Source organism: Ambystoma mexicanum, chromosome 12 (assembly GCF_040938575.1).
Source record: "Ambystoma mexicanum isolate Mex_15411 chromosome 12, UKY_AmexF1_1, whole genome shotgun sequence".
Classification (NCBI taxonomy): Eukaryota; Metazoa; Chordata; class Amphibia; order Caudata; family Ambystomatidae; genus Ambystoma; species Ambystoma mexicanum.
The window spans coordinates 427676419-427702930 of record NC_090936.1 but is presented as its reverse complement, the minus strand read 5'-3'; the positions used below and the strand labels follow the sequence as shown (position 1 = coordinate 427702930).

The 26512-nt window shown below is 48.6% G+C and overlaps 1 protein-coding gene across 8 annotated transcripts in view; it reads left to right on the top strand.

The window, feature by feature from the left end:
• The window catches only part of KDM5A (lysine demethylase 5A), a 1841472-nt gene that overhangs the window by 1746070 nt on the left and 68890 nt on the right, over positions 1-26512 (top strand). For 7 of the 8 annotated variants that reach the window (XM_069628595.1, XM_069628593.1, XM_069628596.1 and 4 more), the window contains one exon: positions 8790-9200. In XM_069628595.1, the coding sequence (XP_069484696.1) occupies positions 8790-9200 (411 nt within the window). Of the gene's footprint in view, positions 1-8789; positions 9201-26512 lie in introns of those variants that run through there. The other variant, XR_011281783.1, reaches the window with a different exon arrangement.

Genomic DNA, 26512 nt, shown 5'->3' with positions numbered 1-26512 from the left:
ACACAATGGGGAAATTCTTGCAACCGTTGAAGCCTGAGAAGAATCGCTCCCATTTGGCCACACAGATAAGTGCAGCTGACAGGGCAAAACAGTACAGCAAGATAATGTATGCAGATGGTGGAGTCATGTTTTGCTCTGTATGTAATGTAGCCGTGGACCACGTTCGAAAATACACTGTTGATGTGCACATGCGCTCAAAAAAGCACACAAAACATTGCGGAGATGATGCTGAGCCTCATTCAACCTCAAAACGTTCCAGGCAAACTACTGTTACCTCAAGCTTCGGAAAAATGAGAGCTGCTAGGGCAGCCAATCATGATCTAATCATTGACCGGATCAATGTGTACGCAGCCCTAAATATCCCGCTAAGCAAGACCGACTACCCTGTGTTGCGCAGGTTCCTTCATGACAAAGTCCGCAATGGTGGCGCCATCCCTGGAAGTCACCAGCTCCAGGAGAGGTATTTGCCTGAAAGATGCAGGCAGGCCAAAAATGACCTCAAGGAGAAACTGAAAAATCAAGACATATGCGTCATATTCGATGAGACACCGGTGGATGTTGAAGGACGCTGTGTCCTCAATATATTATTTGGAGCAGTTTGGATGATTGATGGCAGTCAAAGAATACACACATACCTTGCTGACACAGTGTTCCTAGCGCAGTGCAACCATGCCACAGTTGCACAGGCAGTTGTGAGGGTTCTCACTGACTACGACATTGCATTTCAAAATGTTCTGTGCTTCAACACGGACAATGCCGCATACATTCTTGAGGAATACAAAACTGTTCTAAAAATTCTATATCCAAACTCATTCCACATCACATCCTCAACCTTGTTGGGGTGTCTTTCCGAAAACCATTTGTTGAGCTGAATGCGTTTATAATGTACTTCTCTAGGATTTTCTATATGGCTGGTAGCAGAACGCGGAGATTCTTACAACACCTCACTGAGACCCATGAAATGCAACCCCGAATGGCACCCGACCCATGCAGTACCCGTTGGAATTCTTGGTTTGCTGCAGTTCAGCATCACTGCAAACATTTCCACACATATTCTGGTTTTGTGGAATCTGAGATGCATCTCAGCAAGTCACCCCCCGATTCCTTAGAAAACCTTCAAAGGATTCTCAGTGGCAACAGCAAGAATTGCATCAAAGTTCAGCTGGAGATGGTGGCTGACAAGTGCCAGAGCATCCTGTTTCTTACTGACATCTTTCAGAGTCAGATACCAGTTGCCATGAAGGTGTACGATTATCTGGAAGACCTACACATTAACTTTACCAACAATTCTGTGCTGACATTGGAGTCACTGCAGCCTTTTCTTGACTCCAGAGAAGGAACTACATTGAGTCTGAATCAGAAAACAGCTGATGGATCAGCTTACTCAGGCTTTTGAAAATGTTCTCGACAATCTAGGCAAATACATGGATCGTGGTCAGCCTGGGATAAACTTCTTAAAACAGGTACGCATATTTAATCCAGAACGCCTTAGCATTCAATCACAAGACAAAAATGATTATTCTGCTATCCCAGGACTAAGTGAGTTTCCGGATCAGGAGTTTCTTCTGTACCTTGAAATTTTAGGTCCAGTGGCAGTTCGTGCATCCGTCTCTGGAATAATTGACACAGACATTTTCTGGCAAGGGATGGCTGACCTGTACTATCAAAAGTGGCTAGGCCATACAAAGGCTGTGTCATAAGTTCTGCCGATGCAGAGAGGAGTAACAGCATTTACAAAATGATTTTGTCTGCTAGGCGTCGATCGCTTGTCGAGAAAACAATACAAGCACTTGTGTTTTTGCACTACAACCAGCAGCAACGGGATGTTGAGTTTGCTTCTGGTTCAACCGAGGACTTGCAACAAAACTGTCAAGTTTTAGAAGCAGAGTCTGAAGATGAGTCTGATGAAAACTAAAATACTATTTGTAGGTTTGTTAAAAGATCCCCACACCACCTCAAACGTTCCTGTTTCAATGTGCAAAACTCTTTACTGTTCAAGTGCTTGGTTTTAGGCTAAAAACGATGTTAAATTATGTATTTTTCAACAATAAAAAATGCCGCAAAAACGCAGTTGTGTGCCGCACTTTTTTTCATTTTTGTGCTGCAATATTTTCCATTTCATGCCGCAATATTCTGGAGGGTCTGCTATGACAGTAATCACTGTGCTGCTTCGGAAAATCTGCGTCGATGATGTTGATACGCTGTCCTTGAGGGCCTCCGTCGAGCTGACGTCACCGGATGTTATAAGTAGGACGCACGACGCCCGTAGCCTCAGTTCTGTTTTTTCCACGAACGTGTTCGCTTCGGAGATCTTGGTGCGCCTCGACTCTTCTGAGTTCTGTTCTTTCGGTTCTTGGAACCTGTTCGCTTGTGAAATCCATGATGTCTTCGTCGTCTTCTACCCCGCGGCTGGGTTTTACGAAGTGTCGGGACTGCGGGTCCAAGATGTCATTGACGGATTCGCACGTCGCTTGCCTCTGATGCCTCAGTGAGGACCACGACACGGATGACTGTGTGGACTGCCATACGCTTACTTTGAAGGCCTTCTGGGAGCGTAAGAAGAAGCTTTCTGTAGGTAAGGTGGCCAAGCCCCGGAAGTCGAAATCCACCAGCCTTTCGACTGACGATTCGAGGGGTGACTCTCCGCGTCGTCGGCATAAGACCGGGGGGGTCTCGGTCCAGGAGTATGTCACGCCATTCCTCTGCCTCTTTGAGGCACTCATGGAAGCGCCGTCACCGGTCACCTTCCCCGTCCTCGACCGAGGACTCCGCCCATCGGTGGGTTGCTTGTCCCAACAAGCATTCCACTCCTGCCGAATGGGATTCATTTCGGCAGGAGATGTTGGTGATTTTACAGTCGCAGGGCTCCGGTCTGTCCGCGCCGTCGAAAGACGCCGGCCGTGACCGTGCTAGAGATGCCACTCGCACGCCTCGAGTCTCGGTCTCGAGTGGTCGTCGCGATCACCGGGCACCTTCGAGGTCCCGGTCTGACAAGGCTGGTCACTCTAGACATACCCGTTCCAGGTCCTGGTCCTCGACGCCCGACGAGATATTGATTGATTTGTTTATTTATAGAGCGCCTTACACCAAGGCACTGTACAATGGAACAACTAATACAGAGAACAACAACAAACATTGGGAGCAAAAATTACATCATGAATCATTCTACAACAAAACAGTGCAAAGAGCAATTAACTGAGGGGGGGGAAGTGGAGTGGGAATAGGATTGGTGAGGGGGGGGACATGAGAAGGATAGAACAAGTGAAAATGGAAGGGAGAGAGAGTGAAATAGGAGTGGGGAGAGAGGAATTAGAAGAGGGAAAGAAGGGGGGAAGAAGGTCTTCAAACTGGTCATAGCCAGTTTGAAGACCTGAGTCAGTCGTTGCACGACGCCAGTGGTCTGGACACCTCTCCGGAGGTGGCGTTCTGTAGGCCTGAGCCTGGCACCCATGCCGAGTCCTCGTACAGACGCCTTATGTCGAGGGTAACGGAATACTTGGAGTGGTCTGCGCCACCAGTGGATTTTCTGCAGGATGACCGGGCGGATATCCTCGACCAAGGTCCGCCAACTGACGCAGTACTGCCATACCATATGGCCTTGCAAAGAAGGGTGGCAGCGGCTTGGACTGCTCCGGAGAGTCTCCTGGCAGTGAGTAAGTCTTTGCTGCGAAAATACCTCCCAACCAGTAGCGACCCTGCTACTTGACCACACACCCCACTCCAGAGAGTTTGGTGGTGCAGGCGGCTACGGCCCCAGCAAAGCAGGCGTCGTACCCTACCATCCCTCCTGATGGGGACGACAAGCATTTTGATGGCTGGGCGAAGAAAGTGTTTTCTTCAGGGGGTATGGCTTTACAAGCAGCCAACTCCGTGTGTGCCTTGTCACGTTTCACGCACACTCTGGAACTGTATTTCGTTAGCGGCTGATCATATTCCCGAAGGGGAGGAACGGGATGGTTTTCTTGCTATTGTGCAGGATGGCAGGCATGCCGTGTGTGAGTCCGTTCAGTCGGTCTGGACATGGCAAATTGTGTCAGCCGGTCCATGGCGGCGAGCACCGTAATACGCAGGTTTGTGTGGTTGCGGAATTCAGAGTTTGCCCCTGATGTGCAAGCCCGGCTCCTCAACATGCCCTTTGATGGTGAACATCTTTTTGGCAGCAAGGCTGACGAGAGCCTTGAGAAGTTGCAGACCTCCGAAGCTGCAGTAAAGTCGTTGAGCGCTGCATTTCGCAAACCTCCGCCTTTTCGTCCTAGGGGACAACAATGGAGGGGAGGTTCCTTTCGATATTACTCAACCTTTAGTAGATCGAGAGGAGCTGCGAGTCAAAGGGAACAAGGTACTTGAGGTGCCAAGGCCGCTCGGGCAGTTGCCTCTTTACCCTCAGGCAATGCCGCAGCCGCTTCAGCTCAGTCATGAGGCCATGTCCCATGGTTCGCCAGTTGGGGGAATGCTGGCGCAGCATCTTGTAGAATGGCTTGCCATTTCTTCAGATGTGTGGGTTCTGGAGATCATAGCCCACAGCTACGGTCTTCCTTTCCGGCAGAGGCCTTGCGACAATCCACCAGGGAATCTCTCTTTGAAGAGTCCTGATCCGCTCCTTGCGCAGGAAATACAAGCCCTGCTGGAGAAAGGCGCCATAGAACTGGTGCCTGTAGCGGAGAGGAACAAGGGATGGTATTCCCCTTATTTTTTGATTTCGAAGAAAGACGGAGGATTGAGACCCATCATGGACTTGCGCGGTTTGAGCAAGCTCCTCAGGAAGGACGAGTTCAAGATGGTTACTCTCTCTCAAGTCCTCCAGGCCCTTCAACTTCATGACTGGTTGGTGTCTCTCGACCTCAAGGACGCTTACTTTCATGTGCCGATCCATCACAAGCACAAGAAGTACCTGAGGTTCGCGGTTGGCGACTCGCACTTTCAGTTTCGGGTCCTGCCGTTCGGATTGACCTCCGCCCTTGGGTTTTCACCAAGCTCATGGTGGTGGTGGCAGCATATCTCAGGAAAGGGGGGATTCACGTCTACCCCTACTGGACGATTGATCAGGGCGTGCTCTCCCGAGCAAGTCCTGGATCATCTGTCTGTCACCTGCCACTCCCTTCACAAGCTGGGCTTCTCCCTCAACTTAAAGAAGTCCCACTTGACGCCAACACAGCGGCTCCAGTACATCGGAGCAGTGCTCGACACATCCCCGGGGCAGTGTTTCCCTCCCCAGGTGAGGGCTCATCACATTCAGCAGATGGTGCACAAGTTTCAACATGCCCAGAGTCTCCCTGCGTTTGAGTTCTTGAGGTTGCTCGGCCTCATGGCATCCTGCATTCTTCTGGTGCCAGAGGGCAGGTTGTGGATGAGATCTCTGCAATGGGCTCTTAAGATGCAGTGGTCACAGTCCTCCGGCAGGATGTCAGACCCCGTTCAGGTGCTGCCCTTGGTCACCCAGGACCTTCTGTGGTGGGCCAACCAAGGCAATCTGATGGGGGGGAGGGGGCTCCATTTCGGCTACCCTGGCCGGAGGTGACGATCGTGACGGACGCATCCCTCACGGGATGGGGAGCTCATGCCAACGAGTTGACAGTCAGCGGTCGTTGGTCTCCGTCGGAGTCCAGACTCCATATCAATCTGTTGGAGCTGAGGGCCGTCAGGCTTGCCCTGAAGGCTTTTCTGCCGACTGTGTGAGGAAAGAATGTCCTGATTCTGACAGACAACACAGTGGCCATGCACTACCTCAACAAAAAGGGGGGGGGGGAAGGGTCACTTCCTCTGTGCAGGGAGGCGATGCAGCTCTGGTTCTGGGCCATCCAGCAGGACATTTCAATCTCGGCAGTTCATCTGGCCGGAGACGAAAACGAGACGCGGACGCTCTGAGCAGGCAGAGCGCGATCTCTCACGATTGGGTGCTGGCTCAGGAAATTCTCCTGGAGATCTTCGCCCTTTGGGGGACCCCCAAAGTGGATCTCTTCGCCTCCAGTGTCAACCGGAAGTGCGAAAGGTTCTGTTTGTGGGAATTTCCTCCAAGAGGATCCTTCCCACTGCTGTACACGTTTCCTCCAGCCCCGTCATCCCGCAAGTGCTGCAGAGGTTACGGAGGTTCGGTTCCCAGATGATCCTCATTGCTCCGGCATGAGCCCGCAGGACGTGGTACCTGGACCTTCTCGACTTGTCCATCTGCCCTCCAAGTCGTCTTCCCTACCAAGACGATCTGCTCTCACAGGAGGGGGGTCAGGTTCTCCATCCAGAGGTCAGATCCCTCAACCTTCACGCTTGGCTTCTGAAAGGTTGAGATATAAGGATTGGGACCTCCCCTGAAGACGTGATGGAGGTGTTGCTTTCGGCCAGCAACAAAGTCCCTGTACCGTTGCCGTTGGAGAAAGTTCTGCGACTGGTGCAGGGTTAAGAATGTGGATCCTTTTTCACGTGACATTCCTGTGGTTCTGTCTTTTTTGCTTTCTTTAGCCCACAAGGGCCTGCAAGTGGGTACCATTAAAGGTTACCTGGCGGCGCTGTCCATATTTAAGCGCTTGTCTGAGGAGTGTTCTTATTTCAAAATTCCTTTCATTTCTCAGTTTCTGAAAGGGCTCACTAATGTGTTCCCTCCGTCACCTTTCCAGGTGCCCGGTTGGGATTTGAACCTTGTTCTAAAGTTTCTAATGGGTGCACCATTTGAACCTTTACATTCTTGTCCTTTGAGACTGTTAACCCTTAAAACTGTATTTGTAGTTGCGGTCACTTCCGCTCACAGAGTGAGTGTGTGGCAGGCACTTTCAGTTAAGCCACCCTTCACTGTGTTTCATAAGGACAGGGTTGGCCTTAGAGTTCGTCATTCCTTTCTCCCGAAAGTGGTGTCGGAATTTCATTTAAACCAGGTCATTCTTCTGGCATTTTATCCTCCTCCGCATCCTGGTAAGTAAGAGGAGAGGCTCCATAGGTTGGATCCTAGGAGAGCTTAGTTTCTACATTTCAGGCATGTCCCGGGTCAGAGTGGATGATCAGCTCTTTATAGGTTACGCTGGAAGGCGTTTGGGACAAGCTGTTACTAAGCAGACTTTGTCTAGATGGATTATCTTGGCAAACTCTGAATGTTACCGCTTGCCGGGTAAGGACCCTCCGGTAGGCTTACGGGCCCATTCTACTAGGGGTTTGGCTGCCTCTACTGCCCTGCAGAGGGGTGTTCCTTTTCGTAACATCTGTGAAGGCTTCGGTTCATACTTTTGGATGACACTACTCCCTAGATTCTATCCATGGGCAGGATCTGGCCTTTGGCAAGGCGGTCCTTTACTATGCAATTTGATTGGGCATTCTAAATTTCTATATTCTAAATTCTTTTTCCCTCCTCCATACGTTGGTACTGCTTTGGGAGTCTGTCATAGATATGGAATACGTCGGAGGACCCAATCCCCTCGAAGAACAAGTTACTCTCTTACCTGGTAACGTTCTTTCGATGGGATGGTCCGACGACGTATTCCATATCGCTCCCTCCCTACCTGCCCCGCTACAGAATTTCTTATGCGATTGCAGCTTACGTTTCCGCAAGGCTCTCTGTGGTCATACTGGCAGAAGATTGGTGCCACACGTTCTGGGAAAAAACTACAACTGAGGCTACGGGCGTCGTGCGTCCTACTTATAACATCCGGTGACGTCGGCTCGACGGAGGCCCTTGAGGACAGCGTATCGATGTCATCGACGCAGGACGCAGACACCGAAAGATTTTTCGAAGCAACAGAGCTGAGGTGATTACTGTCATAGATATGGAATACGTCGTCTGACCATCCCATCGAAAGAACGTTACCAGGTAAGAGAGTAACTTGTTCTTCTGTTGCATACTCTTTAGTCTGGTTCTAAATGCAAACAGTGGTATATTAATGTCCACAGTGTCCTAGTTACTTAAGTCACCTGAGGGAGTAGGAAGTGTCTGTGTGCGATCGCAAAAGGGTACTTACTGACTTCGAAATATTAGGAGTGTGGATTTTGGAGTGCATTTGTGTGTTACTATTATATTGCCCCCTTATGAAGAAGCCATGCTTAAACTGACTATTAAATAAATTAGTAATTTTTTAATCAAGAAACCTTGTGTGTAAGTGTTTATTTGAATGTTTGTCACTGTGAATCTGTGTAACTCCCCTACAGCTCACATTGACCCCTCTTGAGATGAGCCTGGCTGCTCAACACGCTACCAACCTGTGTAGTACAGACTTATACCAAAGGTTGGGTTCCTATTGCCAGGAGGTCAGGGGTGTTGTAGTTCACCCAAAGGGTACTGCATACAATCTTGCCTAAAAGCATGTGAATCCATGCTGGAGAACAAGAGTTACAGGTAAGTAACTAGTACATTATATTTAATTATATTTTGAGGATATTGATTTGGTGCTGCAGGACCAGTTAGGGGAACAACAGGTACTGGGGCCTCAGAAGTAATACCTCTGAGTCAGGCCATCTGATTAAACAGTGGGTTTTGAACTTGTAATCAGATTAGAAAATTCACTCTCAGAAATGTGTGACTAGGTAACTAACCTTCGTATGAATAGAGCAAGATAAACAAATAAAATTAAAAGGAGTACATACATTTATTTGTAGTAACTTATTGTTCTTTTGATTTATACTGCATTCATTATGTATATTATGTCTAGTAAGTAACAAAATCACTGTTTTCTATCTGAAGGTGAAATATCACTTTGAAGGCACGACTTGCAAATTGGGCGTGTATTTTGTTATTGAGCTGCATCCTTTAATCTTGCAGCCTAAATTTAGCATCATGTTCTTTGGTTTTCACATGTTTGCATCTTTTTCTGAAGGATGATGGCCTGGAAGAGAAACCAATAAAAATTAAATCAAAAGACTCTTCTGAGAAAAAACGCAAGCGCAAACTTGAAAAGGCAGAACTCCTCTATGGTGATGGCAAGCAAAAGTCAAAGGAGTTAAAGAGGCTAGACAAACCGAAAAAGAAGAAGCTTAAGCTGAATATGGACAAGGCAAAAGAACTGAACAAGCTTGCCAAGAAACTGGCCAAAGAGGAGGAGAAGAAGAGAAAGAAGGAGAAGGCAGCAGCAGCAAAAGCAGAGCTAGCCAAGGAAATCATTGAGAAGAAGCGAGAAAAGAAAGTGCTTGACATCCCATCCAAGTACGACTGGTCTGGAGCGGAAGATTCTGAAGATGAGAATGCAGTGTGTGCTTCCCAGAGCTGTGTCAGGCCCTGCAAGGACAAGGTGATTACATTGTTCTCTCATTCACACCTATTGTGTACAAAGCGGATAGCTTTGTGATTGTAAATATGTCTTATACACTTAGTTGTGCACTTCTATGTGAACAAACCCATCATCCTGTGTTCATGCTTAGCAAGTCAGATTTAGTTCCTTGTTGGTAAAAACCTCCTGTTGAGATTCCTACATATTTAGCAAAATCACTGAATGTTCTCAAGGTAGACATGTGCTTTGATGTGGCAGCAATGAGACAAATAGCCTACAAGATACCTAAACGCAGCATTGTTATTCTAATGGATTGCTCCCTTCCAGGTTGTTCATATTGTGAAAATACCTGACAAGTGCAGACTGACTTGGAAACTTTTCAATAGCTGCCAGAGATGGTGCTATGGCTCAGCACCTTCCATAGTGTGACATCCACAGTGCCGGACTCTATCTCAGATCCATAAAGTGAACCCCACAAACTTAATTGCTTGTTTCTGAGTGCTCAGAAGCGGATATATGAAAGCCCCACCTCTTAATTAACTGCAACATGTACCACCACTATGTGTAATCAAGTTTTAAAAAAAACACCAACTTTTCCCCTTCAAATTCTTCAGAATTTGTCAGTGTTAAATCCTTACCAGTGCTGTGTTTTGTTGCCTGGGGCAGGAACTCTACACTGATGATTGCCAGTCAATTCACCCCAAGGATCAGAGGGTACAGGTCACTAAGGTCTTTATGGCCCTTCATTAGTAGTGAAAGTTGCTTGGGTGCTGTTTCTCCCCAGTTCCACCTCCTACAAAAACTTCTCGGCTTTTGGACCCAGCAACCTGGAAAGGGGAATGTCGCACCAAAGTGGATCTTCTTCCTTCTCCTGTAAGTGGTGCTGCTGATCCACTGGCCCTGGGTCATCTAGAGGTTCTAAGGAATCGCGATCTAATTTGGTGCACCATAACGGGTATACTGTTCTACGACGACCTCTACACCTGCCGAGAGAGAGATTTGTTGTATGGCAATGCTTATGATTTTCATCAAGGCTCAGTTGGGTCTGGTCTCCGGTTTGTTGCCAGAGTCCACTGCACATTTGCTGGAAAGCTGTGACAATTCTGATTACAGATGGTGCATGCTTTGCATCCCTGTCCCGGGGCAAACATTCTTTGGACCAGGTCCAATCTGAGATGGCATAGTCTACCGACTGATGTTCTAGCTATGTCGTTTTATGCCTGATATGAATCATGTCTGTCATGGTGTTGAATTGCTGCCCCTCCCATTCCACCTTTCCTCTCACCTGAGCAAGAACAATGGTTCTAGCTTCAGGGAAGTAATCCTTGGCCAAGGTAGCACATGTTTATGACACTCGTGTTCTCTTTGGTTTTGAGGGTATTTATTTAGGAGTGGAAGGATTGGATATATGTGCATTGCTTGAAATAAAATGAAAAAACTGCCTTTTTTTGTTTTGTTTCTAGAATGTTTACCACACAATAAAGAGGTAGACACCCCCCCGTCCTCCACATCTCTTGCCACCCCCCAACCCCATCAACATTGCCTGATCCAATCCGCCATCTACTTTTTGGCGGTAAAATTATATTTAAAAAAAAAACAATTAAATTCAAACAGTTTGTTTGAGCAATAGATTCACTACCAACACACTCTTCCCTCTGAAGGAGGCAGACTTCCTTAAACTTCACTTCATGCTTCAGATATGCTAGTGGCCTTGATAAATCCCACTAAGCCTGGACTTCATTTTCCCTGCCTTTACAGATGGTCAGTATGCTTCCTTTCATAAAACCTTGGCAAAAGTGATTGACTGTTTAGGTTCTCCCTGCCCCAATTGGAGCGTGGCATGGTCATGGCTAGACCAATATCTTGGAGCAACATGCATCAGCTGAAGTTTTGCTTCCGTTTAGTGGGGCTCTCTTTATCCAGAATTTTCCATTTGAGGCAAGTTTAACTTGATGTCCATGGTATCATAAAAGCTGTCTAGGAAGCTTCGACTGACGCCTTTTTCTTGCCGATTATTACAGCCTGTAAGATTGATTTTTAGAATTTGGTCTGGTGGACAGATTTTAGGAGACCACCATAGTTATAGTAAACCGGGAACTCTGAGATGTTTGCCAAGACCCAACCAAGGTGTGTGGATGAGCAGTCGAGGCTTTTCTGAGGAGTGTGAGTGGGGTCAGGGCCCTCAATGAGTTCCAACAGTATGGAGCACTACAATTCGATTTAGACAATAAGTATAAAATATAGTGATTTATTACAGGCCTTCTGAACAATGAATCTACAGGTAGTATTATCTCACAACACTCTATGATGCAAATAAATACAGTCACCATAAGTGCAAATATACATAAAATAACTTGGTTATCAAAAACAGGTAACTATTTTAGATGCAGTCAATGATGGACCCAGATCACAAGACAATAACCTATCTTAAGAAGCCAAAACCCTAAGATGAATGGGGGTTTGTGCCCAAAAGTCACAGGAGCTGCAATGTTTCTCACCAGAATGAGGTCTCTGCAGGTAGGTTTCAATATGCTTGCGTTGGTGATAGTTTAAAAGTTCTACAACTATTTTACTAGAGGTAAGTATGTGTTTTCCTGTCTTCTAGACCCAAGGCTATTCCAGGGGCAGGATACGCGGCCGAAGTTCAAAGACCAAATGAGTGCAACAGAATAAGCAGACAAAGGCACTTATTCCCAATGTTATCCTATAGAAGATAGGGGGGCGGGCGTACACTGTGTTTAATTAACCTCATGACTCTGATTTTCCCAGATGCCCGATGTGTATTGTCTGGAGGTCACTGATGACTGGAGCATCCGTCTTTGGTTCTGGTGGGAGGTGCCCAGGAGTTGTGGGTCCAAGGATTCTTCTGGTTGGTGCAGCTGCAAGATCCAACCTCTGTCGAAGAAATGCAAGAATCGTCGTCACAGGACACTTTACATGTTGTAGGAAGGAGAGTTCCAGTGACGGTCTCTGCACACAGGCGACGACAGGCATCCTTCATATCCCGGCCACAGCAGCTGCTCCAGGACAGGTTCCCATGAAGATGGAAAGCTGAAATTTGGGAAGAATGCTACCAGTGGCACACACTGTTAAACCACTGAAGTTCCGGACTTAAACACGGAACAGTGACGCTACTGGCGAGAATGCCACCAAGAGAGCTAGTCAGTCCGCCAGCCAGTCCAGGTGACATTTCCAAAGGCTCTGAAGGGCTAGTTCCTCAAAGGCGTTGAGACTAGTCCCAGGGCTGAAGCACCGCTCAGGATCTTCGGGTATTAGGCCGAGGAATAGGGTTTCACTTGGCTGGCTACTGGAGGGGATGCTGGGCTCCTTCGGGTGTCGTATTTGGATTGTTGTTTCCAACTATGATTGAAGGAAGTGGTGGCAGAGATCCCCTTCTTATCCAGAATTCGAGTTGGAAGCAAGTCCAAGCCCACCGATGGTTAGGATCTGCATGATTCATACAGCCAGTAGTTGTCCAATCACAGGTTTCAGACGAGCGCAAATCTTGTGGAATGACCATTTCGGGGCATTAGCCACACTTAGTAGCCATACATGGTAAACATGAATGTGCACACCAAAATTAATGCAAAAAATAGTAAAAATGTAACTGCTGCCACCAGCTTGTACTTAGGACATATACAAGTGAGCATAAATACCATGGGTTAAAAGCTAGGTTGGTATAAAAGTATCCCCCTTGCACTGAACTGTAAGGTGCTGTGTGTAATGTTAAACAGTACAAGAATTTAAAAGGGAAACGTAGTTTACCAGTACTGATGGCCTGACGGACTGATCAGTGTCCCCATAGCAATGAGCACAAGGGAGGTGAAGCTGAAGGCTTTACTTCCCTTCAAAAAGTCAGAACAGGATAAAACAGATCAACAATCTGTTAGAGTAGGTTTCCATCTTTGTGCGAAATTCTCTCCACCTGAGTGTCCCCCATCACTTTTTGCTGGACTTGTAGATTTTTTGACTGATTCACCTGAGTGAATGGGGACCTTTTTCCACACTCACTCATTCTTTTACTCAGATCATGGGAACCCTTGTTCACCAGCATGGTGTCTGGCATGGAGTCACATGCTCATGAAAATTCCCTGTCGTCAGGCTGGGGATCCTCAGTAAAAGAAAAAACAGTTTCAGTTTCATTTCTAAACTGTTTTTCTCCTATAAACCCATCACTGAGCTCTGGGTGATACTGCCCCCAGCGAATGACTGCCCTCCACCTAAGCCCCTCCTCTGGCAGCCATCTTCAGATTTTTTACCGCACGTTCAAGTATTAGGAGTTCTCGCGTTTCGCTCTTCGAGCTTTTCTGCGTTTTTTGCTTATTGTGATTGAAAATTCTATTTTTCGGTCAATCGAGCCTGTGTGCTCCATCATTCATCCTTCCGATAACTGGGACCCTTTTTTCGACATCTTTTATCGCCCCTCAAGGGCAGAAATCGTTGAGTATTTTTCTTGGAAGCTTCCAGAAGTCTTCAGGCCTACATCGTGCCAGATCATGTCAGAGGAGAAGGACGACAGAGCTTCCCTCTTCAAGCTGTGCACCAGCTGCGCTTTGCGGAATGTTTATTCGGACGACAAGCATTCCCAGTGCCTGTATTGTCTACACCCAGCGCATAAAGAAGATTGTGAGATCTGCCGTGACTTCACCAAGCGCACAATGAAGATTCAACACATCTGGTTGGCGGTATGGCTCAAGACCAAGGCCTCTACCGCGGGTGATTCTCAGGAGCATGCCTCTTCCAGATCCTGCCAACCTGAGCAGGCTTCTAAGGCCCAAAACGAGGCCAAGCACCTCAAGTCCGCTTCCGTCGGGGTCGCCGCTCCAGCGGGTCCCTCGACGGTCCGGGCGCGTTCATCTCCATCAGCCTCGATCTCCAGCCACCGCTCCAGTTCTTCATCCAAGAGGAAGTCAGCTACTGCAGGGAAGCTGCGGCAAACACCGGATACGGCCAAACAGGGTAAGGTGTCCGAACCGCCCTTGAAGGAGAAGGCCAAGCAGGACAAGGGGTCCAAGCTACCCGTGAAGGAGAAGAGAAGGCCAAGATGGCTGACCTCCCTGTGAAGGCTCAGGTGGTCCAGGCCAAATCATCCTCCTTGTTTGAGATGGTGGTGGCCTCCCTTTCGAAGGCAAAAGGGGATGAACCTGCGGTAGCCACAGTCTATCCCGGCCAGGAGAGAGTCTTTGTTCAAGCAGATAGAAAAGACTCTGTAGAAGATGATGCCGAACCTCAGCCGGTGGCCGACTCCTTAGGACCCGAAGAAAGGGGGCTCGGGGGGGGAATTGCAGGGCACGGACATTTCTTCGTCCAACGAGGATGAGATTTGTTCCGTCCAACCATCCACGGTGGTGGTGATGACGACGATGGAAATTTCGCAGAGATGCCTACCGGAGGCGTTGACAGCGTTGATACCATCGACGGGGACGACATGGGCGCTGGGCCAAGTGACCCTGTTCCCCAGGTGCCCCCTAGAGATTTGTCGCAGGATATCCTCTCGACACTCCACACGCTGGTGTCAGAGATTCAGAGTAGATTGCTGATGGATCCACCTGTTCCAGCGGCACCACCAGTGACCCCGTTGACACTGGGGTAGCCACCGGCAAAGAAGAGGAGACACCCTATGCCTCCATTCCAACCGTCACTGTCCTCCGCCCCCCCTAGGGGGATGGGGACAGACACAGCGACTACAGTTATGGACAATGACGCAGGACTTGGAGACCCTGCATCGCAGTGCTGAGCGCCTCTCCACTGGACGAAGTGGGATCTTTTCATTCCATGATTGCCCGGGCATCGGAGCTTTTTCAGCTCACCCCGGAGGAGAAAGAGGGCTTTGTGTACCAAGGCTGGGAGTCGAAGAGGAAGACTATCCTGTCGGTACGGTACCACCCTTGAACGACGTCTGGGATGAGAGACTGGCGTTGCTGAAGAACACTGCGTCAGCCCCAGTGAAGAGAGACAGGCTAGAGAAAAAGTACCGGGGCCGGAGTCTGCGCCCAAGTGCCTGCAGTCTCAACCGTTGGTGGTCTTGGCGGCCGCCAGGAAGAATTCATCAAGTTCATTGTTGTCTTCATCTGTACCCACAGACAACGAGGGGAAGAAATTAGATTCCAAGGGTAGAAAGGTAATCTACGCAGCGTCGCCGACGGTGAAAGCGGCCATACTTTGGCAATAATGGCCATATACGACCGGGAGCTTTGGTACAAGATGGCTCCACTCCTGGATTTGATGACAAGCCGGTCGAGGCTTTGTAGATCCATCAGGAAGGCGAGGTGGCGGCAGACCACGCCATCACGGTGGCACTGGACATTGCGGACACAGGTTTCCGCCAGATGGGCAACAGGGTTTGCCTTTGCTGTCGTGGCTGGCTCAAAGCCACCAACTTCTGGCATGAGGTCCAGACGAGTGTCCTGGACATGCCGTTCGACGGAGACAACCTGTTCGGGAAGGCAGTCGATGAATACCTCCAGGCCATCAAGACCGACACAGAGACGCCCCGTGCCTTGGAGAAACTGCAGCAACACCGGCCGTCCTTTCGTTCGTCCGGAGGGAAGTCTAGCAGGTCTTCAAAGGGTTTCGGCGGGGGCGCATCCTCTTACCGCTAACCTTCCCACTCATCGACCCAGGAAGCCAGCAGGGGTCACTCCAAGGCCTTCGGAGGTGGCTGCCGTCTTCCACAAGGTTCCCAGGACAACACGCCGACCACAAAGCAGGACTGAAGCAGCCAGGACATCGGGCTCCCACTCTTGCACCCCGTTGGGTGGCCGGGTGGCAAATTTCGTCAGCGTGTGGGAGACCATCTCCACTGACCGATGGGTGCTGGACACACTTGCCCACAGACACACTTTGGAATTTCAACTGAAGTGTCCACGAATACCACCAGTGGCCCGACAGGAACAACACATACCTCAGCTGCTGCTGGAAGTTCGGGCTATGTTAAAAAAGGGGGCGATAAGGCTAGTCCCAAAGCGACTCCGAGGGTCCAGAGTTTATTCAGTGTACTTTCTCGTAAGAAAAAAGACCGGGGGGCTGGAGGCCCTTCCTCGACCTACGACGGCTTAATAAGTACATAAAGTGCCAGAAGTTCAAGATGGTAACGCTGCAGCACGTGCTCGGCCAGCTGGAGGAGGGGGAATTTGTCGTCGGTGGATCTAGAGGACGCGTATTTCCACGTCACCATACAAAAAGGACACTGTAGGTTTCTGCACTTCGTCCAAGGGAAGCATTACCAGTTCAAGGCCCTTCCCTTCGGACTGAAGTCAGCATCCAGAGTGTTTGCCAAGTGCTTGGCACCAGTGGCGGCCCATCTACGACTGCAAGGGACCCCGTGTACCCTTAACTGGACAACTGGCTCATCCGGGCCAGGTCAAAGATAATTGCCGTCGACCACACGGTGAGGACCGTCCGGCTGCTGACGGAACTGGGGTTCTCTGTGAATTATGCAAAGTCCTGCTTGACTCCATCGCAGGACACGCTGTTCCTGGCATCCAGACTCGACACAGTGTCCTGCCTGGCGTCTCCATCGGAGGAAATTATATCGGCCTTCTTGGGCAAAGTGCAACAGCTGCTGGCACTGAAGGTCGCCACGGTGAGGACCCTCAAGTCTCTACTCGGCATGATCTCATTCATGTACCTGATTCGGCTCTGCAGGTTGCAGATGCGCCTGCTGCAGGAATTCCTCGACGCCTGTTGGGTCCAGGTGTCGGAGACTTGCAGGGCAGGATCACGCTCGACAAGGAGTTCTGTCGAGTGATAAGGTGGTGGGGCGTGTGCTCCAATGTCGCTGGTGGCATGGATTTCCAGAGCCCCCCGTACCATAGGACGGTCACAACAGACGCTTCTCTGGAAGGATGGGGATCCCACACTGGACATCTTCATGCAAGAGGCCTGTGGCTGCTGGAGGAGAAAACGCTACACATCAACGTTTTGGAGCTGCTGGTGGTGTTTTTGGCCCTCAAGTCGTTTCTGCTGTTCCTCAAGGGCAAAGTGGTGAGGGTCTTCACAGACAATACCACCACAATGTTTTAAATCCCGAAACAAGGGGGCACCAAAATACCAGTGCTCCCCAAAAAAGCGCAGGACTTGTGGCATTGAGCCGTCGCCCAGGGGATGTTCCTCATTCCGTTTCACATAGCAGGAGTAAAGAACACTGTCGCTGACTCAGCAGCGAGCTGCGCTCTTGCCACGAGTGGGAGCTTCAGCAGGAACAAGTGGACAACCTTTTCCTCAAATGTGGCCATTCCCAGATTGATCTGTTTGCAACAGCAACGAACACCAAGTGCTGGAGGTTTGCCAGCAGGTTTCCCCAGGCGGGGAGCATGGGGGACGCATTCTCATTTCCTTGGGAAGACCTGTTTCTGTATGCGTTGCCTCCATTGCCGCTACTTCTTCGAGTCATCAGTCAACTCAGACAGTACCAGTGCAGGATGATCCTTGTCGCACCAGCGTGGCTGAGGCAGATCTGGTACCCACACCTTCTCGGCATGTCGGCGTCCCCTCCAGTGAAGCTGCCAGTGGTCTCAGATCTTCTTGCCAGGGAAGGAGGCGCAATTCTGCACCACAACCAGGGGTCTCTGAACCTCAAGGCCTGGCTCCTGCAGCATTAGAGTTCAGTGGCTACGATCTTCCGGCGGACTGCAGGGAGGTACTTGCCAAGGCCAGGGCGTTGTCTACGTTGAAGTGCTATGCACACAAATACAAGCGCTTTGCGACTTGGTGCTGGTCGCAGAAGATGAACCCTCTGAGGGTCACGGCCCCTCAAGTACTTCCATATTTACTGTCATTGGATGAATCGGGACTTTGCTTACGCCTCCATCAAGGTACATCTGGAGGCTATTTCCTGCTACACCAAGTCGCTGGGACGGTCTTCACTCAGATTGCACCGTCTAGTCAAAGAGTTCATCAAAGGACTGTTCCGCTCGTTCCAGCCGGTGAAGGCTCCGGCCCCGGCGTGGGAACTCAACGTGATGCTGACTAGGCTCATGGGGCCCCCATTCGAGCCAATGCATTCAGCTCTGCTCAAGTTTCTGTCGTGGAAGACGGCGTTCCTCGTGGCCATCATCTCTGCAAGATGATTATGTGAGATCCAGGCCCTGTCATGCAAGCAGCCTTACTTGACTTTCCACGAGACGAGGGTGGTGCTGCGGACGGACCCCTCCTTCATGCCCAAGGTTCTGTGGGAATTTCACCTCAATGAGCCCATTGTGTTTGTGTTTTTTCCGATGCCTTCGTCGCCGGCTGCAAGAACTTTGCATTCGCTGGATGTGGCTAGAGCGCTGAAGTTTTATGTGGTCCACATAAAGAGTTTCTGGAAAACTTCTCAGCTTTTTGTGAACTTTGGTCCTGTGAACCATGGGAAGGCCCTGTCCAAGGTTTCCATTTCCAGGTGGCTCTCCGGCTGTATCACTCACTGTCACCGGTTGGCAAACCGACCATTGCCTAGCCGTCCGAGAGCCCGTACTGCCAGAGCGATCGCAGCTACAATGATGTTCCTGTCTGGTGCGCCCCTGCTGGACATCTGCAGGGCTGCTACGTGGAGGTCGATGCACACCTTCACAAAATTCTACTGCGTCGACAGGGATTCCTGGAAAGAGTCCAGAGTCGGACAAGCAGCTGCGCAACCTGTTCGCTTGAAGGTGAGCCTGGTGGGGGGGAGGTAAGCGATTGCTTCTGTTGAGCCTTGCCACCTCTTGTGGTTGTGCATGTATGCACTGCTATGTATTCTTTATTCATGAGCATGTGAATCCATGCCAGACCCCATGCTGGAGAAGGAACAAGTTACCTGTAACGGTTGTTCTCCAGCATGGGTCTGGCATGGATTCTCATGCGAACCCTCCCGCCTGCCCCTCTGAGGCTCTTCTCTTGGTCCTACTGCCACTTTACATGCTACCAAATCTGAAGATGGCTGCCAGAGGAGGGGCTTAGGTGGAGAGCAGTCATTGGCTGGGGGCAGTATGACCCAGAGCTCAGTTATTGGTTTATGGGAGAAGGACAGTTTAGAAACTAAACTGAAACTGTTTTTTCTTTTACCTAGGATTCCCAGCCTGACGACGGGGAATAGCCATGAGCATGTGAACCCATGCCAGACCCATGCTGGAGAAAAATAGTTACAGGTAAGTAACTTGTTCCTTATCTCTTTTTGGTAATTCTTTGTGGAGTCATGCTTTCCTCCAATTTTAAAGGCATCTTCAATTTACTAGAGCAGCACACAGCACTTTTTTGTGCATTGTTGCTGGGTTGTGGGGGGCAGGGCTTCGAGAGCCTCTCTGTGATTGTTTTGACTTTACTTGGCAAACTCAGTAAAGTTACCAAGGCCAGCCAATACTTTTTATCGTACCTGTGTTTTATTTTACAAGATCAGCACACCCCATGGATGTGAAGTGATGAGGGGATCCAGTGCATCCCTTTTCTCGACTCTCCAGTAGCTTTTTGGTTCCCGTGACAGGTCTATCTGTTTAGGCTGGTGGCAGTGTACCTTTTACATAGCTTTTTGTGAACTTTAATTGCAGACTGTCTTTGCAGCTGTGGTAGGGGACACAAGGGACACCATTTGTCCAAAATGGTGGACGTACCTTTGTAAGGCCTAAACAAGATGGCATGTCTTTTCTTATGTCTTCTACCCTGCTAGGTGAGGGAGGGTTCTCTGGTCCCTTTAGTCTTTGCCGTACTTTCCTTGGAGAGCCTGCAAGGACCCTTTGAGTGACTGGCAGGACAGGAAGTGGGGGAGGTCAACTGAAACTCCCCTGTCCTTTGTCTTGCAGTGTGCCTGAGAGAAACCAGTTCAGACTGGGAGACTGGCTGTCCTCATTGGAAAGCCATCCCCAGGTTTGAATGGTGCATTGGATACGATTTGGTGTACTCAGCCTGGTTTCGTGCATAAATCCAGAGGTCCTGGAGCTGAAACCCAGAGTCAACAACTGGAACAGAAGAATCCAGGGGACAACACCAGCAACTTCCAGGGACCGGCAGCGCCTGCTAAGTAACCACTACTGTCCTGACCTCAACTTCTATGTGACAGGGATGATCAGAAGATGACGACCTCCCTTGGACTGGTGGGCCTAAACAGTCCCAAGATGAACTGCATTTTTTGCCATCCCTTAAGAGCTGCAACCTCCACGGCCTGCAATTCGCCAATACCTTGGGATCTTGGCTGCATCACTGTGAATCGTCTCCTGAATCGCGGTTTCACCTGAAACATTGTGCACATCCATCTAATCCTGCAGTACCATGATCCAGCTCCCAAAGTCTCCTCATCTGAGATGAGGACAGAGAAGTCACCTGCTGCAACAACCGTCCTTCAACAGAGCCTGAAAAAGGTGCCAACAAGTCAGAATGGAGAAGATCCTTTGCTGGACGTTCGTCTGCATGAGAGCTGTTGCCAAATTCACTGAAGTAACTTTCTTCTGTCGCCAAAACCAAGAAACCAGTGAACAGGTCAGCTGTCGCCTCACCACTGGAACCGTCCTCCATCAACGGTTTCTTCACAAAGGTACTGTCCTACCCTTGGTAAAAACTTACTGTGGGTTGCTTGCTTGATTCTGATGGCCACAGATAGTTTTATCCTGCACCCTTCCATGTCGCCCATAGTTGCATTATGTTGGACCATCCCCCCCACCGCCCCCAATTGTACTTTAACGCCGGTCAAGTGGCACAGCGAGTAGAGCGCTCGCTTTGACACCCGTGCAGAGCCTGCTAACGCAGGTTCGAATCCGGCGGGGCCAAACTCAGCCTTTCATCCTTCCGAGGTCGATAAATGAGCACCACACACCGTGGGTAATAATAAGCAGCGCTCAGATACCTGAGGGTTTGTAGCGCTATATAAATGCCAAATTATTATTATTATTATTATTAACCCTGCCTTAGGAAACTGGTCCTTGGGGCAAACCTACAAGAGAACATCCTCATTTCCTTGCCTTTGTAAAATTAACTTTACTTAGCTGTAATACTGGAAGAGACTCCTGCTGGACTTTGCCATACTGAACCTTTTACCCTGCTTTCCTGCTCCACCCCTGGCCACTGCTGGCCCACATGGCAACTTGTGCAAAACTCCTTAACCGTTTCATAGAAAAACTATGGAGGGAAAGTTGCAAAAGAAAGATCTTATCTAACACAACCCCAGATAGGGTTGTGGCACAAGCAACTACTGAGGGCTCTTTGGCCTCACCTACATTCCAACCAGATAGGGAGCTGAAGTGGCTGGATGATTTTGGCTGCAAAATGTGTGCTTTAGGGCAGTCTGGCCTTGAGAACAAGGACCTTGGCTAGGTACCCTTACACCTTGTGGGATGTTGTGAAGAAAGCTATGGACAATTTATCACAGAAGATATTGTTCACTTTTTGTAGACTTAGTAAATGAGGGTAGAGACACAACCAAACACATTTTTAGGGCCACTCCTTACAGAGTTGATTGCAATTGAAGATCCACGGTCATGGGCATACACCGTCTTTCATGGATGGGAATATCCAATTTTGGCCAAATAAACCTTAATGATATACATTTTGATGGCAATAATTTTTTTGATGCCAAGGTTGAAAAGTCCTTGGTGCTGGTGGTGCACTTTGTTCAGGCCTGTCTTTCCATCTATGGGTTGTGCCTTTCGTCCCTGTCACTCACTCGTTCGACGGGGCAAAGGGTGGAAGAAAGGCTGTCGGCATCCTCTGCATTTCTACTTTTGCCGCCTAAAGGGTAGGGGGGTAAGCCAAGGCAGATTGTCCTTTTCAGTCCCCTACGTGACTCCATCAACAAAACCGTAATAGTTTGGAGCTTTTCTAACAGTGGCCAATAGTGTGGGGTAGGCTTATTCATTTTCTTCAAGAATGGTGCTCATGTACTCCTATGTTTGGTCCTTTACAGGACCTTACCGTCATTATTTCATGCTGTTCCTGCCACCAAACAATGCTCCTCCTTTGTCAATGCTTCTTCTGGACCCTGTTATACATGGAGATTGATCATTTGCTTTCCAAGCAGCAACAGTTTGAGAGTTGTGAAGGGGATAGTATTCTAGGCATTTTTGAGTCCCAAGAAGGCTGAGGTCTTTGAGCCATCTTGGACATCCAGTTGCTAAAGATTTTAGAGCATTCAACACATAATCAGAACATCATTTTCCAAAATGGAAGGGAGTAATTCCCAATTCCAGCTCACTGAGGGTGTCCCAAGTACGGAATTCCCATCCAGAACTCCTCCACCTATGGTCAGGTAAAGGTAGTTATTGTGATTTGACTTTACGGCCATTGTATCTTTGAACAGAGGGGGAAACCAAAGTAGTAAGTACAGTCAGCCCACAAACCCCAATTCCCCAAAATACCATGTAATCTGGGACTAACTACTAACACTTGTGATCCGGGTGCAGTTGTCCAGCAGGTAGAGAGGTCATTTTTTGTGTCTGTTTTTGGTCTGGTTAGCAGTGGTTCCAATCTTTTGAAGAAGGTAGTTGCATAGATCCATTAGCTTAACAGGACAAACAGCATTGAATGAAGATACTATGACTCCCACAACAGCAGACTGCCAGCAAAAGGCACTACTGTGTGTTCCCGGTCAGGCTCAGATCTTGTAGGCATTTGAAGACAGGCTGCCTTCTCATTGGCGAGCAGCTGCTCAAGGCATCGCGGATCCTGTGCTACCTAGAAGAGATCTGCTAGGTGTCGGGATTCTGGGCAAGAATGTGTCTGACAGTGATCATGCATCTTAAATGAAGGTCAGCCCCTGTTGGGAAGGATTTCTCTTTTAGCACATTTCCCTCCATATTTCTATGGACCCCAAACGTTTTGCTTTTGTTTTTGAACTTATCCTGACATTTACAGGGAAGTGAAGCCTTCAGCTACACTCCCCTGGCCTTTTACTCATTTTGTTATGGGGAAACTGATCAGTCCTTCAGTTTCCTTTTGTTGTCTTACATTTTACCTTTTTGGTATTTTTTTTTTACAGTGCACACTATCTTACACAGTATCTTACAATGCAGTGCAGTGGGATTTTTGGTTACTTTTTTAATGTGCCTTAAAACAAGCCAGTAGCAGAAATTATATTTGTAAAATGTTTTCTTTTTTTCTAGTGTCCACATTCGCGCTGCCACGTATTGCTTCTACGAATGACTGGTGCCCTTAAATGGCCACGCCACTAGATTTCCGCTTGTCCTTTGGACATATTTTAGTTTGACCATCTTCCTGCCCAGCCAATTCAGGAAATCCCATATAAGGTCATGCACTTGCCTGGGAAAGCTGCAGCTTTTCGCGGGCTAGTGATGCCTTTGTGTGTTTAGTCTGTTAAGTGGGTGGGACTGTCTGGTCCCATTCCACATCTGTGGTGCCAGAAAGTCTGGGTGTCGGGGCAATAGTTGTCCCTGATTAACTAATGGCTGTTTGCATGGTGCAGATCCATACCATAGTTGGGCTTGGACTTGCTTCCAGGCTGGATATTGGACTGCTGTAGCCATTTCTTCAGATCAGCGTTGGATCCAATAATCCCTCGTAGCAGAACATCCCTCGCTGCGTCTTTCCTTGTTGGACTACCTGATCTGCGGAGGCTCTGTGTGGTGCTTCAACCCCTGGACTGGTGGGAACAACCAGTCTCCACGTGTTCTCGAGGATCCAGCCATCCTGTGCATTTCGGAAGTTTCCCTGGGCCACCCGGTAGACTATCCAGCTCTACAGACCGCTTCCTCGTTAGAACAGATGCCGTTCTGTGTTTGTAGCTGGAACTTTGGTAGTTGCCGGTGTGTGGTACAAGTCTCCTTCCTGATGAATTTCAGCCTCTCTGCTTCAAGGGATCCTGCTCTGGAAGGACTTCTACAACCGTGACTGGAAGGATGCATGCCGTCTATGTGCAGTGGCCATCGCTGGAACTCTCCTTCACCCGCCATGTGAAGTGTACTGAAGAGTTCTGCATCAATGCATTCAGCATTTTTCGATCGCCATGGGTTGCACTGTGCTCCTGGACCCGACCGGAAGAATTCTTGCATCAGCAGCTCCTGGCTACACCTCTCCAAAACCAACAGCGAGAAAACCAACCTCCAGCCCCCAGTGTAACCATCCACTCATCTGGGAAAAATTGGAGTCAGAGGGATAAGAAACGCAAAGCATTTGTCTCACCTGTCCTCCATAGGATAACATTGAGAACAAATCTCTCTTTATCATTCCATTCCACAGCTTTTTGGTCATCGCACCTGAGCAGTAAAACCTGAAAGATGAGAACACATTTTACTTATCTAGTAACTTTTGTTGCATCTCTTCTTTTGAAGAGTCGCCATCACAAGAACTCTTCCTACACCAGGCCTTTTTTCTGATGAGAAGCTTTGTGACTCTTGGACACAAAGCCTCACTCTTCATAGGGATTGGCCTTCTAAAGTTAGGGTATATTTCTTGCGAATTGTTTCCATCCTACTGCATCACTTCTTTTTGTTGAATAAGTTATTCAATGCATTCATAAGAACCTTTGGAGACTGTATATATGTTTATGATTGAGTGTTGCATAATAGTATCACCTGCTTGTTTCATTGTTTAGTGCGTGTTTCAGGCCTAAAATAAATATTGTATTTTTATACATTCATGTTTAAATTGAATTGTTTGCGTCACTGTGTGAACTCATTGTAGATCCCTGACCCCACTCAGACTCTCCTGAGAATAGTATTGACTCCTGGCCAATGCTACCTTGATTTGGTTTTAGCTAACCTAGCAGAGTTCCCGTGTTCACTATAACTAGGCTTCCTAAAATCTGTCCGTTAGGCCAGATTCTAAAAATCCATCTTGGCAAGTTTAAGAAAGATTTTCTATAGCAGTTTTCCCTCTATTGATATCAATTGAACCCCTGGCTTTTGCTAATTGATTACTGTTAAAAGCAAGTAACGCCATTTTGCTTTCTTATCTTGCTTAGCTTATCTGTTTTGGAGGCACTGATCAGTCAGCCTCTCGGTCTAACAGCACAGGGAGGTAAGGGGGGGGGGCTGTCTCCCTTTATTTCATTCCTTGTTGTTTTTAAGATATGCATCACCTTAAAGTGAAGTTGGGCAGGGGTACGTTGTAACCCTTTTTCTTTTAGTAACATTTTTGGTTTGGGTCTTGCAAGACTGGCTAGTGGCAGTGGATATTTTTCAATAGTGTTTTTCTTTTTTCACATGTGCACTTATACATTTTACGCATAATGCCTTTTTGAGTACTATATACTCAAAATTCCTGTCCACACATTTTTCCGCCCTGTCTTTTGGCCATCTTGTCCTCTGGCCTTCCTCCTTACTCTGGTCAGAAAATCTATATATATTTTTGTGAAAGTGTGTTTGTATGTTCGGGGTTGGCTCCACCCCCATAAAAGTTGGTGGGCTGAAATGTTGGTTCAAGGTCGGCATATCAGTCTGGGGTGTACTGGCGATAGTGAAATTTGACCAACCCCACCCATTCGCTCTGCACAGGGTGGTGTCCCGCCCTGTGCTATCAGTATAGGTGATTTCGGGAGATTGCTGATTTTGCGATTGTCGGTTTCAGCCCCACAACAGTTGGTGGACTGAAATTTTGACCCGAGGTCAGCATACCAGTCTGGGGTATACTGTTGATACTGAAATATGATCAACCCCACCTATTTGCCCTGCGCAGTGCAAGCTCTGGCAATGTGCTATCGGTATAGGCGATTTCTGGAGATTGCATAGTTTGTGACTTTAAAAAAAACAAATAGGAACTTGGGACACAATATTACATACACAAGGCTATAGCAGACTCCCACGTGCATGTCAGCTACAGACCCGAGTAACAACAGGGGTATGGCTAGTACCATGTAAGGCAAGCCCTCTGCCGGTCATAGCAGCATTCTGCATCTGGCCAGATGTGTGAGCTGGCACTGTCTGGTCCTAATCGCACCCAGACAAGGGTGTTGCTGGAAGGATGAGGGGCAAAACGCTGTCAAGGATTGCACAGCCCTCATCAGTTTAAATGGTGCAGATTTTTTTGTTTTGGAGGGCTATGGTTATGGGCAACCCTGGCTGAAATCTAGGATAAGAGGAAGATTCCTGTAGCCATTCTTCAGATCGTCGTTGGAGCCAAGACTACTATGAAGAGTTGCAGACAGCTGAAAACCCATGGGCGGCTATTGAATTCAAGCATTGCTTCCAGCCCAGTCCCAGTAAAGCCCTGTTCCTCTGGTTTGATCTTGTGAAGACCTTTGGGCAATGCCATAACCTTTGGGCTAGTGGGACCATTTAGCCTCACACCCTGCATGCTGGTCCTGCTCTAGGGAGCCTTCAGAAGTGACCCAGAACTGTCCTGTGGGCTGACCAGCTCCATCCAGGGCCTCTGCTGTACACCGGTCACCATTCCGAGCTTCGCATTGGATTTCTACAGGTCTCCAGCTTGTGGGT